The sequence below is a fragment of the Anser brachyrhynchus genome (genome assembly GCF_964034855.1).
Source record: "Anser brachyrhynchus genome assembly, chromosome: 39".
Taxonomy (NCBI): domain Eukaryota; kingdom Metazoa; phylum Chordata; class Aves; order Anseriformes; family Anatidae; genus Anser; species Anser brachyrhynchus.
The window spans coordinates 24742-35820 of record NC_137732.1 but is presented as its reverse complement, the minus strand read 5'-3'; the positions used below and the strand labels follow the sequence as shown (position 1 = coordinate 35820).

Genomic DNA, 11079 nt, shown 5'->3' with positions numbered 1-11079 from the left:
GGGGATATGCAAATATATGCAAATGAAGCGCCCCGGAAGCGGGCGTGGCCTTGCCGGGGGACGTGGTGGCCCGGGGAGGGAACTGCGCATGCGCACTGCCCGCCGCGCTGCCCCTCCCCTGTGCACTCTGGTCGCGCGCATGCGCGGGCGGGGCGGCGGCGCGGCGCATGCGCAGTGCCCGCCGCGGGGAGGCTCGCGGGGTCCTTCCCTCACCGTCCCCCTCGCCCCCTCCCCTCCCCGGCCGTCTCCGCTTCCTGCGTGCGTGGGCCCGCGGCGGGCGGGGTTTCCGGGAGCGCCGCCGCCGTCCGCGCGGATAAAGCGCCACAGGAGGCTCCCCGCCGCCGCCACCGGGATGAGCGGCGGCCGACGGCCGGTTTTACGGCGTCCATGACAGGTGAGGAGCCGGCCCCGCGTTACCCGGGCTCTCCGCGGCCCCCCCCCGCGCGGCGTAATGGACTCGCCTGCCCCCCGCTGGGCGCTGTGAGGACCGTACTATCCGCGGCGCTCCCAGAGGGGGGGCGCGGCGGCGTCCCCCGCCCCGCGTAGTGGACCCGTCCGCTCACTGAGGGGGCAGCCCTGCGGACCGTACCATTCGCGGCTCCCCCAGCGGGTGGTGCGGCGGCGTCCCCCGCCTCGCGTCTTGGACCCGTCTGCTTTCTGATTTGGTTGCCTTGCGGACCGTACCATTCGCAGCAGGGATGGGGGGGGAGGAGAGGAGCGCGTCCTCCCCCCGCCTCCATCTTGCGCCCGCCCGCCTCAGAGCGGGGGGGGACGAGGCGCGGAGCGAACCACTCGCCTCTGCGGGGGGGGGCTGGGGGTGGGAGGTGGTTTTGGGGAGGTTTCTTGAATTTTGGGGTGCGCCTGAGGGCTGAGGGGGGTAGCAGTGAGGGGGGGGGTTGTTTTGGGGGGTTGTGGTGTTGGGTGGGGGGGTTGTGGCGCGTGTGTGTGGAATTAGAGAGGCATGGAGTTGGGGGAAGCTTTTTGGGGGGATTTTGGGGGGTTATGGGTTTTTTTATGGGGGGGCAGGGGTTGGGGGGGGGCCCTGCTGTGGTGCTGAGGGGTTTTGGGGGGGGCTTTGCGCTGGGGGAGGGGCTTTTGGGGGCTGTTTGGGGACCCAACCCCCAAACAATCCCCCACCCCGAAGTGCTGAACCCCAAAAACCCCCTTTTGTACCCCAAAATGTCGCCCGACCCCCACAGCGCTCCCTCTGCTTGCCCCGAGGCCGAGCCCGCGGCGGAGGCCGGGAGCCTCCCTACCAGCCTCCCCCCCCGCCCCCCCCCGGTGAGGTGCCACCGCTCGGGGTTTGGTTTTCGAGCGGCGAAAAACCCGATTTGGGGTTTTTTTGGGGGTCGGGTTTGTCGCTAACTCCCTTTGCCGTGCAGGGATCGGGATCCCGCAGGCGAACGGTGGAGGAAAGCCGAGTCCTGAAGCTAAAAGTGGTGCTCAGGGCTCGAGGAGGCGCTTAGACGCTGCTGCAGGAGCAGGTTGGGATGCTGAGGGCTTGAAACGGGTGAAAAAAGCGACGTTTTGGGCCAACGATGTGGCTTTGGTGTCCCCTTAGCGCTGTCAGGGGACAACACCTCGCTCGGGGGCTCTGCCTCACGTGGGCCCCGTGCCCTGTCAGAGCCTCGCCTGCGCCGCGACTCCCCTCGAGCGCCGCTCACGAGCAATTAACGGCTTTTCCTCGGTAATTAAAGGCTTTTCCTCATCAGAGCGGTGCCGAAATGAGACCCTAACGGCTCGCCCCGCCGCCGAATTTCTGCTCGACCCCGCGCCGAGCGTCCCCGTCGCCTCCTTCGGGAGCGGGTCTGGGCCGGTGGCGCTCGTTGCGGTGAATAAACCACGGCCGATAAACCATCGCTTGGACGGCGCAGGGAAACTCGGAGCAGGATTTTAACCAAAAACCAGAAATAAAGCGGCTCCTTTGGGCTTTCGAACCGGGGAACGCGTCCCGGGACGGATCCCTGCCCTTCCCAGCGAGGCGCGGGGGAAATCTGCGGTGAACTGAAGCACGAAACGGTGGCGTTTGTTGGCAAAAGCCTCTTATTACAGGCTCCAGCGGCCCGGTGGGCCAAAAAACCGGCGATTTGGGTGAATTTGTGGAGGAGAAACGGATTTCAGCAGCAGGAGGAGGGGGCTGGACAGCAGGCGACCCCTTGGCATCGCTCCTGCTCCGTCAAGCCGAGGCAGCGAGGAGGAGCTGAAGGCGCCCCGAGCCGAGCACCGAACGACCGGGAGGAGGAACAAAATCGCCTCTTTCCTCCCCAATTCAAACACCCCGACAGATTTCTGCGTTCCCCAGGAGCTCGGGCTTGGTGCTGAGCCCGAACCCGGGGCGTTTTTTTTTGGAGGGGGGGGGGAGCCGTGCCGCGGTTCGCTTTGGCGGCGCCGCTTTTCGTTCCTGCCCTCTCCCGCGACGGAGGCGAGCCAGGTCCGACCTGGATGAAGAAACACCGCTGTGCCGCAACCCGAAAATCAATAGCGGGGGCCCTGCCAGGCAGACTTTAGCCCTTTTTTTTTTGGGGTGAGAGCAGCTCCCGATCTCTTCGCAGCGCTCAGCCGGCCGATTTTCCTTCCCCTCCCTTTGCCGTCGGACGCGCGAAACCCGCGGCGAAGTCGCCGGGCACCGCTGCGAGCTCTGGGCTTGGAGTTTTCGGAGCTTCATCCTCAGCTGCCGGAGGAAAAACGGCGATCGTTTTGGGGTTAAATGAGCCTGAAACGGCTTCAGGTCAGCGCTCGGGGAGCCGGCGGCAGGATTTCGGTGCGGACGGCTCCGCCGACTCCTCGCGGCGCTTGGGTTTTACTCCCGCAAAGAAACGTTTTCTGCCTTTAAATATTTCTGGGTGGTTTTACCCCAAACCCGGCGCCGATTTCTCGGCGCGTCCCTCTCTCACGGGATCGCGCGACGCTTTCCGAACCTCCCCCTCCTGCCAGAGGTGTTTTTTTGGGGGATAAAACTGGGATTTCGGGGCCGATCTGAAGCAGGGGAAACCACGGCACCAAGGAAAAGGAGCTCCGAGGTCTCCAAACCGCTGCGGCGGCGTCCCATTGCGCCGTTTTTGTTTTTTTTTTTCCTTTTTTTCGGGGCCGGGGTTAATCCCGGCAGGTGACTCCGATTAAATTTTGCTCGAGCCGTTTGTTCCGCGCAAATCCCCGCTCCTTTACCCCCAAAGCTCTCGGCCGTCCGCGATGGCAGCCCCGCCGGCAGGTAGGGGTCGCCGACCGCCGCTTACGCGCGGCCTCCGGCTCCTCTTTTTGGCTGAAAAGAGCGGAAAAAAGAGATTTTTCTCCTCGAAGCAAGCCCTGCTGACGCTCTCCTTCTCCCCCAGGTCGCTAGCCGCGTCCCCGGTCCTGCCGCAGCGAGGAGGCGAGAGCCAGCGGCGGCAGCGCCATGAGCGAGGTGGCGGTGGTGAAGGAGGGCTGGCTGCACAAGAGAGGTGAGCAGCGGGGCCGCCGCCGTCCCAAGCAGGTTTCGGGTTGCCGTCGATTAATTTTTATTTATTTTTAAACCTTTCCCCAAATTCGGGGCTCCCCTTTTTAGCCAAGACAAATTTGGGGCTCCTCTCTTAAACCAAGACAAATTTGGGGGTCCTCTCTTTAACCCCGACAAATTTGGGGGTCCTCTTTTTAACCAAGGCAAATTTGGGGCTCCCCTCTTTAACCCAGACAAATTTGGGGCTCCCTTTTTTAACCAGGACAAATCTGGGGCTCCTCTCTTTAACCCGGACAAATCTGGGGCTCTCCTCTTTAAACAAGGCAAATTTGGGGCTCCCCTCTTTAACCCCGACAAATTTGGGGCTCCTCTTCTTTAACCCCGACAAATTTGGGGCTCCTCTTCTTTAACCCCGACAAATTTGGGGCTCCTCTCTTTGACCAAGACAAATTTGTTAACCGAGGCAAATCTGGGGCTCCCCTCTTTAACCCTGACAAATCTGGGGCTCCCCTTTTTAGCCAAGGCAAATTTGGGGCTCCCCTCTTTAACCAAGGCAAATTTGGGGCTCCCCTCTTTAACCCAGACAAATTTGGGGCTCCCCTCTTTAACCCAGACAAATTTGGGGCTCTTCTTTTTTAACCCAGACAAATTTGGGGCTCCTCTCTTTGACCAAGACAAATTTGGGGTTCCCTTCTCAAACCCAGACAAGTTTGGGGCTCCTCTCTCAAACCCAGACAAACTCGGGGCTCCTCTCTTTAACCAAGGCAAATCTGGGGCTCCTCTCTTTAACCCCGACAAATTTGGGGCTCCTCTCTTAAATCAAGACAAATCTGCGGCTCCTCTTTTTAACCCAGACAAATCTGGGGCTCCCTTTTTTTAACCAGGACAAATTTGGGGCTCCCCTTTTTAGCCAAGGCAAATTTGGGGCTCCTCTTTTTAACCCAGACAAATCTGGGGCTCCTCTTTTTAACCCAGACAAATTTGGCCCCCCCCCTCAGTTTAATTAAGACAAATCCCCCCCCCCTAACGAGCAGCGTCCCGGCGCAGCGCCGAGCTGCTCCCTTTACCCCCCGTTGCTGCCCCGCGGCCCCGAGCGCGTATTTTTAGCCTCGGTGCTGGAGCAGCTGCGCGGGTTTTTTTTTTTTATTATTATTTATTTTTAGCGGTGCCGGAGGTGGATCTCCCTTTCTTTTTTTTTTTATAATTCCTTTTGCTGCGGGTTTTTGGGGTAATTTGGGAGCTTTTGGGGAAGAAGGAGGCGGCGCAGCGCCGGGCAAGGATACGGAAGGGGCCCGGAGCCCGGCTTTGGGTGAAACGAGCCCCCCTTTTTGCTTCCTTCTCTCGCTCCCCGGGTGATTCTCTCCTTTTTATTGCAGGGGAGTACATCAAAACGTGGCGCCCCCGGTATTTCCTGCTGAAGAGCGATGGCTCCTTCATCGGCTACAAGGAGCGCCCCGAGACCTCCGACCACAGCTTGCCGCCCCTCAACAACTTCTCGGTGGCGGGTAGGTGGGCGCGGGCGGCGCGGGGAAGGCGGCGGGGTGCCGGATCCCAAACCTTCCCCTGCCTTTTCATCCCCTTTCCCTTTCCTTTTCCTCCCCTTTCCCCCCTTCTTTCCTTTTTGGCCCCTCTCCCCCTTACTTTTTGGCCCCTATCCCTTTCCTTTTTTGGCCCCTTTCCCCCTCCCTTTCCTTTTTGGCCCCTTTCCCCCCCCTTCCTTTTTTTGGCCCCTTTCCCCCCCCCCTTTCCTTTTTTGGCCCCTTTCCCCCCCCCTTTCCTTTTTGGCCCCTTTCCCCCCCCCCTCTCCTTTTTGGCCCCTTTCCCCCCCCCCCTTTCCTTTTTGGCCCCTTTCCCCCCCCCCTTTCCTTTTTGGCCCCTTTCCCCCCCCCCTTTCCTTTTTGGCCCCTTTCCCCCCCCCCTTTCCTTTTTGGACCCTTTCCCCCCCCTTTCCTTTTTGGCCCCTTTCCCCCCCCTTTCCTTTTTGGCCCCTTTCCCCCTTCCCTTCTTTTTTTGGCCCCTTTCCCCCTTCCCTTCTTTTTTCGGCCCCTTTCCCCCCTCCTTTCCTTTTCGGCCCCTTTCCCCCCTCCTTTCCTTTTTGGCCCCTATCCCTTTCCTTTTTGGCCCCCTTTCCCCCCTTCCTTTCCTTTTTTGCTCCCTTTCCCCTTTCCTCTTTGGCCCCTCTCCCCCTTCCTTTCCTTTTTGGCCCCTCTCCCCCTTCCTTTCCTTTTTGGCCCCTCTCCCCCTTCCTTTCCTTTTCGTCCCTTTCCCCCCCCTTCCTTTTTTTGGCCCCTTTCCCCCCCCCTTCCTTTTTTCGGCCCTTTTCCCCCCTTCCCTTCCCCCCCCCCCTTTCCTCCCTTTCTCCCCCCTTCCCCCCAGAGTGCCAGCTGATGAAAACCGAGCGGCCCCGACCCAACACCTTCGTCATCCGCTGCCTGCAGTGGACCACGGTCATCGAGAGGACCTTCCACGTGGATTCCCCCGAGGAGCGGTAGGCGCGGGGCCCCCCCCCGACACCTCGCCGACCCCAAAACCTCGCCGCCCCCGAGCGAAGCGAACCCCCCCCCCCTCACAGAATCACAGAATCGTCTAGGTTGGAAGAGACCTCCAAGATCACCCAGTCCAACCTCAGCCCTAACACTAACAAGCCCTACGCTAAACCCTATCACTCAGGGCTGCATCTGAACGTCTTTTAAAGCCCTCCAGGGATGGCGACTCAACCCCCTCCCTGGGCAGCCCGTCCCAGTGCCCAACAACCCTTTCGGTAAAGAAGTTCTTCCTAACATCCAACCCAAACCTCCCCCGGCGCAACTTTCGCCCGTTCCCCCTCGTCCTGTCCCCGGGCACGGGGGAGAACAGACCGACCCCCGCCTCGCTACAGCCTCCTTTAAGGTACCCGTAGAGAGCGATGAGGTCTCCCCTGAGCCTCCTCTTCTCCAGGCTGAACACCCCCAGCTCCCTCAGCCGCTCCTCCTAAGCCTCGTTCCCCAGACCCCTCACCAGCTTCGTCGCCCTTCTCTGGGCTCTCTCGAGCACCTCCACGTCCTTCTTGTAGCGAGGGGCCCAAAACTGAACGCAGCGCTCGAGGGGCGGCCTCACCGGAGCCGAGTGCAGGGGGACAATCACCTCCCTAGCCCTGCTGGCCACGCTGCTGCTTATACAGGCCAGGATGCTGTTGGCCTTCTTGGCCACCTGGGCACGCCGCTGGCTCATATCCAGCCACCTATCAACCAATACTCCCAGGTCCTTCTCCACCAGGCAGCTTTCCAACCACCCATCTCCCGGCCCGTAGCGCTGCTTGGGGTTGTTGCGCCCCAGATGCAGGTCCCGGCACTTGGCCTTGTTGAACTTCACGCAGTTGACCTCAGCCCATCGGCCCGGTCCATCCAGATCCTAATCCCTAATCCCTAATCCCCTCCTCCCCGCAGCGAGGAGTGGATGCGAGCCATCCAGACGGTGGCCAACAGCCTGAAGAACCAGGAGCCGGAGGTGGACGCCATGGACTACAAGTGCGGCTCCCCCAACGACGGCACCGGGGCTGAGGAGATGGAGGTGGCCGTCAGCAAAACCCGTGCCAAGGCGGTAAGGCGGCTCAGCACCGCGGCGCGGCTCCGAGCCCGCTGCCGCAGCTCCCAGAGCGTTGCTCCCTACGGGGATAACGGGACCGGGGGGGGAAAACTCAGATTATTGAGCGCGTTCCGGATCCCGCTCGCCCTCGCCGCAGCCCCGCCTCGTGTTTCTCTTTCCAACCCCCCCCCAGACCATGAACGATTTCGATTACCTGAAGCTCCTGGGCAAAGGCACCTTCGGCAAAGTCATCCTGGTGCGGGAGAAGGCCACCGGCCGCTACTACGCCATGAAGATCCTGCGGAAGGAGGTCATCATCGCCAAGGTATCGAGGCTGATCCCACAGCCTCGGGGAGCGCCCGGAAACGCTTCGGGGATGCAGACGGGGCGCGGGGTGGCACGCTCCCGCGGGGACGTCGCCTGCCGGATGCGTGCGGTGGCGTTTTCAGCCCCCAGGGCGAAAAACAAAGCTCTTCGGGTGCCCCCCAGCGCTGGTTTTTGGGTTGAGCAGCGCGGAATCCCCCCTTTTTCCCAAAACTGAGGGGCTCGCAGGGCTCAGCCCGGCGCTGCGCGACGCTCCCCTTCCTCCTCCCCCTCTCCCCCCACGCAGGACGAGGTGGCGCACACCGTAACGGAGAGCCGGGTGCTGCAGAACACCAGGCACCCCTTCCTGACCGTGAGTACCTCCCTCGGCCGCCTCACACCCCTTAACTGCGGCTCGGCTCCCGGCCCGAACGGTTTTTGGGGCTGGGATCCCTCCGGGGCGCAGGAAGTGTTCCCAGAACGCGTTAATTTTTGGGGGGAGCCCCTCTCTTCTACCGAGCCCGCTGTCCCAAAGCCCTCGGGGGAGCAGCAGGGGCGCGGATCCTGCGCTGGCTTCGCCGTGGTGCCGCTGCGACCGAGGCCACGCGGATATTTATCCGACCAAAGCTCCTTGAGCCGGGTCCCGGGCCCAAAACCGCATCCTCGGGGCAAATCCAGAGCCCCGACGCCTCCCTTTGGCCTCCTCCTCCTCCTCCATGCAGCCCTTTTTTCTCCTCAGACCCTTTCTTTACTCTTTTTTCCCCTCTCGCAGGCGCTGAAGTACGCCTTCCAGACCAACGACCGGCTCTGCTTCGTCATGGAGTACGCCAACGGCGGCGAGGTGCGGGCGAGCGCCGGGATTTTTGGGGCAATTCTCCCCCAAATCAGTCCTCTCAGCTCCTTCCAGCGCCGCTTCGCGCCCCGCTGTCGCTCCCAGGGTTATTCCTCCACCTCTCGTGTCTAAAGCCGGGCGTTTCGCTCTCCCCTGGCGGCGAGGAGCTGGGAATATTTCGGGTGGTGGGAACCGAGGAGCTCAGGGCACGCGTGACCGCGTCAGCTGCCTGCGCGGAGCTGCCGGGAGCGATTAGCCCGGGATTTGCAGCTCTCGTATTTTGCTGACGGGCCCCCGCTTTGTGTTTTTTTTTTGTTTGTTTTTTTCCTCTTCTTCTCCCCCCAAAGCTGTTTTTCCACCTCTCGAGGGAGCGCGTCTTCACGGAGGACCGGGCTCGCTTCTACGGCGCGGAAATCGTCTCTGCCCTGGAGTACCTGCACTCCAGGGACGTGGTCTACAGGGATATCAAGGTACCGGCGCCCGGTTTTAATCGTCCTGGGACCGCTTTTGGGGTTCCCAGCACCGTCCTCCCGGTCCTCGGAGGTGAAAACCCCGCTCCGTTCCCACGGGCTGCTTTTTTTCTGCCTTGTTCATCGCAGAGGATGGAGATTTTTATCCTCCGAAGCGGGCTGGGGGTGCGATCGCGCGCGTCGGTGCAGGAGGGGAGGGCTCAGACGTGCCGGGGGGAGCCGCAGCCACCCCGTCCCCATCCCCGTGGGGCGGACCGAGCGCCCTCAAACCCCTCGAGCCTTGAGGGGGGGGGAGCAAACCCTTCCCCAACCTTATTGCCTCGCTCTCCAGCTGGAAAACCTCATGCTGGACAAAGACGGCCACATCAAAATCACCGACTTCGGGCTCTGCAAGGAGGGCATCAGCGACGGAGCCACCATGAAAACCTTCTGCGGCACGCCGGAGTACCTGGCCCCGGAGGTATTTTTTCTTTTTCCCCCCGTCCCTAAATCGCGGGGATCGCGCCCGGAATCGCCCGAACCTTTTTTTTTTTAATTTTCGGCGCAGGTTTTGGAGGACAACGACTACGGGCGCGCCGTGGACTGGTGGGGCCTGGGGGTGGTGATGTACGAGATGATGTGCGGCCGCCTGCCCTTCTACAACCAGGACCACGAGCGCCTCTTCGAGCTCATCCTGATGGAGGAGATCCGCTTCCCCCGCACCCTCAGCCCCGAGGCCAAAGCCCTGCTGGCCGGCCTGCTCAAAAAGGACCCCAAACAGAGGTGAGGAGAGCGGGGCCGCGCGTTTTTAGGGGGCGCTCGGCACCCCCAGCGCCGCCGCCGCCGCCCTGCCCCCCCTGGGACACGGCTGCGCCCCCCCCCCACCCCCCGCAGGCTCGGGGGAGGCCCCAGCGACGCCAAGGAGGTGATGGAGCATCGCTTCTTCGCCGCCATCAACTGGCAGGACGTGGTCCAGAAGAAGGTAACGGGGCTTCGGGGGATGCCGGGGGGCTTGGGGGCAGCACCCCGGGGTCCCCGTTCGCCCCCCCAACCTTTTTCTCCTCCAGCTCGTGCCCCCCTTCAAGCCCCAAGTGACGTCCGAGATCGACACGCGCTACTTCGACGACGAGTTCACCGCCCAGTCCATCACCATCACGCCGCCGGACCGCTGTGAGCGCTCCCCGCTCCCTTTCCCCCTCCCCGCCACCCCTCCAAAAAATCCCCCGAGGGCCTGGGAGGGCCCCTTTACGCCCCCCCCAGCCCCTGTGTCCCCCCCCCTTTATTTTTTTCTCGGCAGACGACAACATGGGCTCCCTGGAGAGCGACCAGCGCACGCACTTCCCCCAGTTCTCCTACTCCGCCAGCATCCGGGAGTGACGAGCGCCGGGCGATTCCTCCCCACCAGGGGACCCGGGGGGGCCCTGCCCCACGCTTGGGGGGCTCTGCCCCACGCCTGGGGGGGCCGCGGGGAGGGCGGCAGCCGCCACCGAGCTGCTCCCCCCTCCCCCGAGCGTAGGACTGCTTTTTATTTTTATTTTATTGTTTTATTATATATATATTTTTTAAAACTCCTAGAAGTGCTCGCAGCTTTTTTAAACGCCCACCCCCCCCCCAGGCCCCTTCAGGGCCTTTCTCCCCTCTTCCCCCCCCCCCCCCCCCCCCAGTACGCCCCAGTGTTCCCAGTAAGGAGGTGCGGGGGCTCCAGCTCCCAAAATCGCCGGGGTGGGGGATTCCGCCCCAAAAGCAATATAAATATATATATATATTTTTTTTCCTTTTTCTTCGATGCCTTAAAGCCGGGATGCTGTCACCCCGCTGGGGCGGGGGGGGGGCCGGGGCCCTTGTCACCTCCGTGTCCCCCCCCCCTCTCCCGGTGGGCTCCGTTGCCGGCGATGGAGCCGGTGGCACCGTGCGCCCCGGAGGGGGGGGGACACGGGGGGGGGGGTCCTCAGGGCCGCGCCACCGTCACCGCCGGGCCGGTGACGAGGTGGGGGCGCGTCCCCCCCCCCCTTTGTCCCCCCCCCTTTGTCCCCCCCCCCCCCCTCCTCTTCCTGCCCAAAATTTGGAGTCGAATTAACTTAAAACGCAGCAAATAAAGAAAAATAGCGGCACAGGACCCCCCGGGGGGGGCATAGGACCCCCCGGGGGGGGTACAGGACCCCCGGGGGGGGGGGACACGGGGGCCGGGGGGGGGGTCCTGGTGTCGCGGCGGCCAGCGGCTGCTTTCGCCCGCCCTCGGATTTGTACGGTACAAGCAATAAAACGTTGGTTTTTTTGTTGGTTTTTTTCCGGGGGGGGTTTGGGTCCTTCCTGCGCCCTTGGGGCCGCCCCCCCACGGGGTCTGGTGCGGTGTTGGGACGTGGGAGGGGGGGGGGGCTGGGGTAAGGGATAGGGACAAGGGACGGGGCCGGGAGACTGGGACAAGGGACAGGGATGGGGACAGGGACAAGGGATGGGGACGTGGGGGGGGTGGGGATGAGGAATGGCGACAGGGATGG

General features: G+C 62.6%; 1 protein-coding gene across 3 annotated transcripts; it reads left to right on the top strand.

Moving 5' to 3' along the window:
• Positions 1-129: 129 nt before the first annotated feature.
• On the top strand, positions 130-10155 carry AKT2 (AKT serine/threonine kinase 2). 3 transcript variants are annotated; one of them, XM_080571835.1, is made up of 15 exons: positions 148-394; positions 2053-2728; positions 3330-3437; positions 4810-4938; positions 5810-5921; positions 6859-7012; positions 7191-7322; positions 7608-7673; positions 8073-8141; positions 8480-8602; positions 8934-9062; positions 9150-9364; positions 9476-9563; positions 9649-9751; positions 9879-10155. In XM_080571835.1, exons 3-15 carry the CDS (start codon positions 3392-3394, stop codon positions 9956-9958), a joined length of 1446 nt encoding a protein of 481 aa, XP_080427961.1. In that variant the 5' UTR covers positions 148-394; positions 2053-2728; positions 3330-3391; the 3' UTR covers positions 9959-10155. The 3 variants fall into 3 exon arrangements, with proteins under 3 accessions (XP_080427960.1, XP_080427961.1, XP_080427962.1); XM_080571834.1 differs by lacking the exon at positions 2053-2728 and having other exon boundaries at positions 130-394; XM_080571836.1 differs by lacking the exons at positions 148-394; positions 2053-2728 and adding an exon at positions 2765-3208.
• Positions 10156-11079: the final 924 nt, after the last annotated feature.

Excerpts from the sequence above, each read along its gene's own strand:
- AKT2 (XM_080571834.1), top strand. The coding sequence starts at position 3,392 with ATGAGCGAGGTGGCGGTGGTGAAGGAGGGCTGGCTGCACAAGAGAG. Across the intron at positions 9,564-9,648 it reads AGGACGTGGTCCAGAAGAAG|CTCGTGCCCCCCTTCAAGCC; the intron begins GTAACGGGGCTT and ends TTTCTCCTCCAG. Across the intron at positions 9,752-9,878 it reads CATCACGCCGCCGGACCGCT|ACGACAACATGGGCTCCCTG; the intron begins GTGAGCGCTCCC and ends TTTTCTCGGCAG.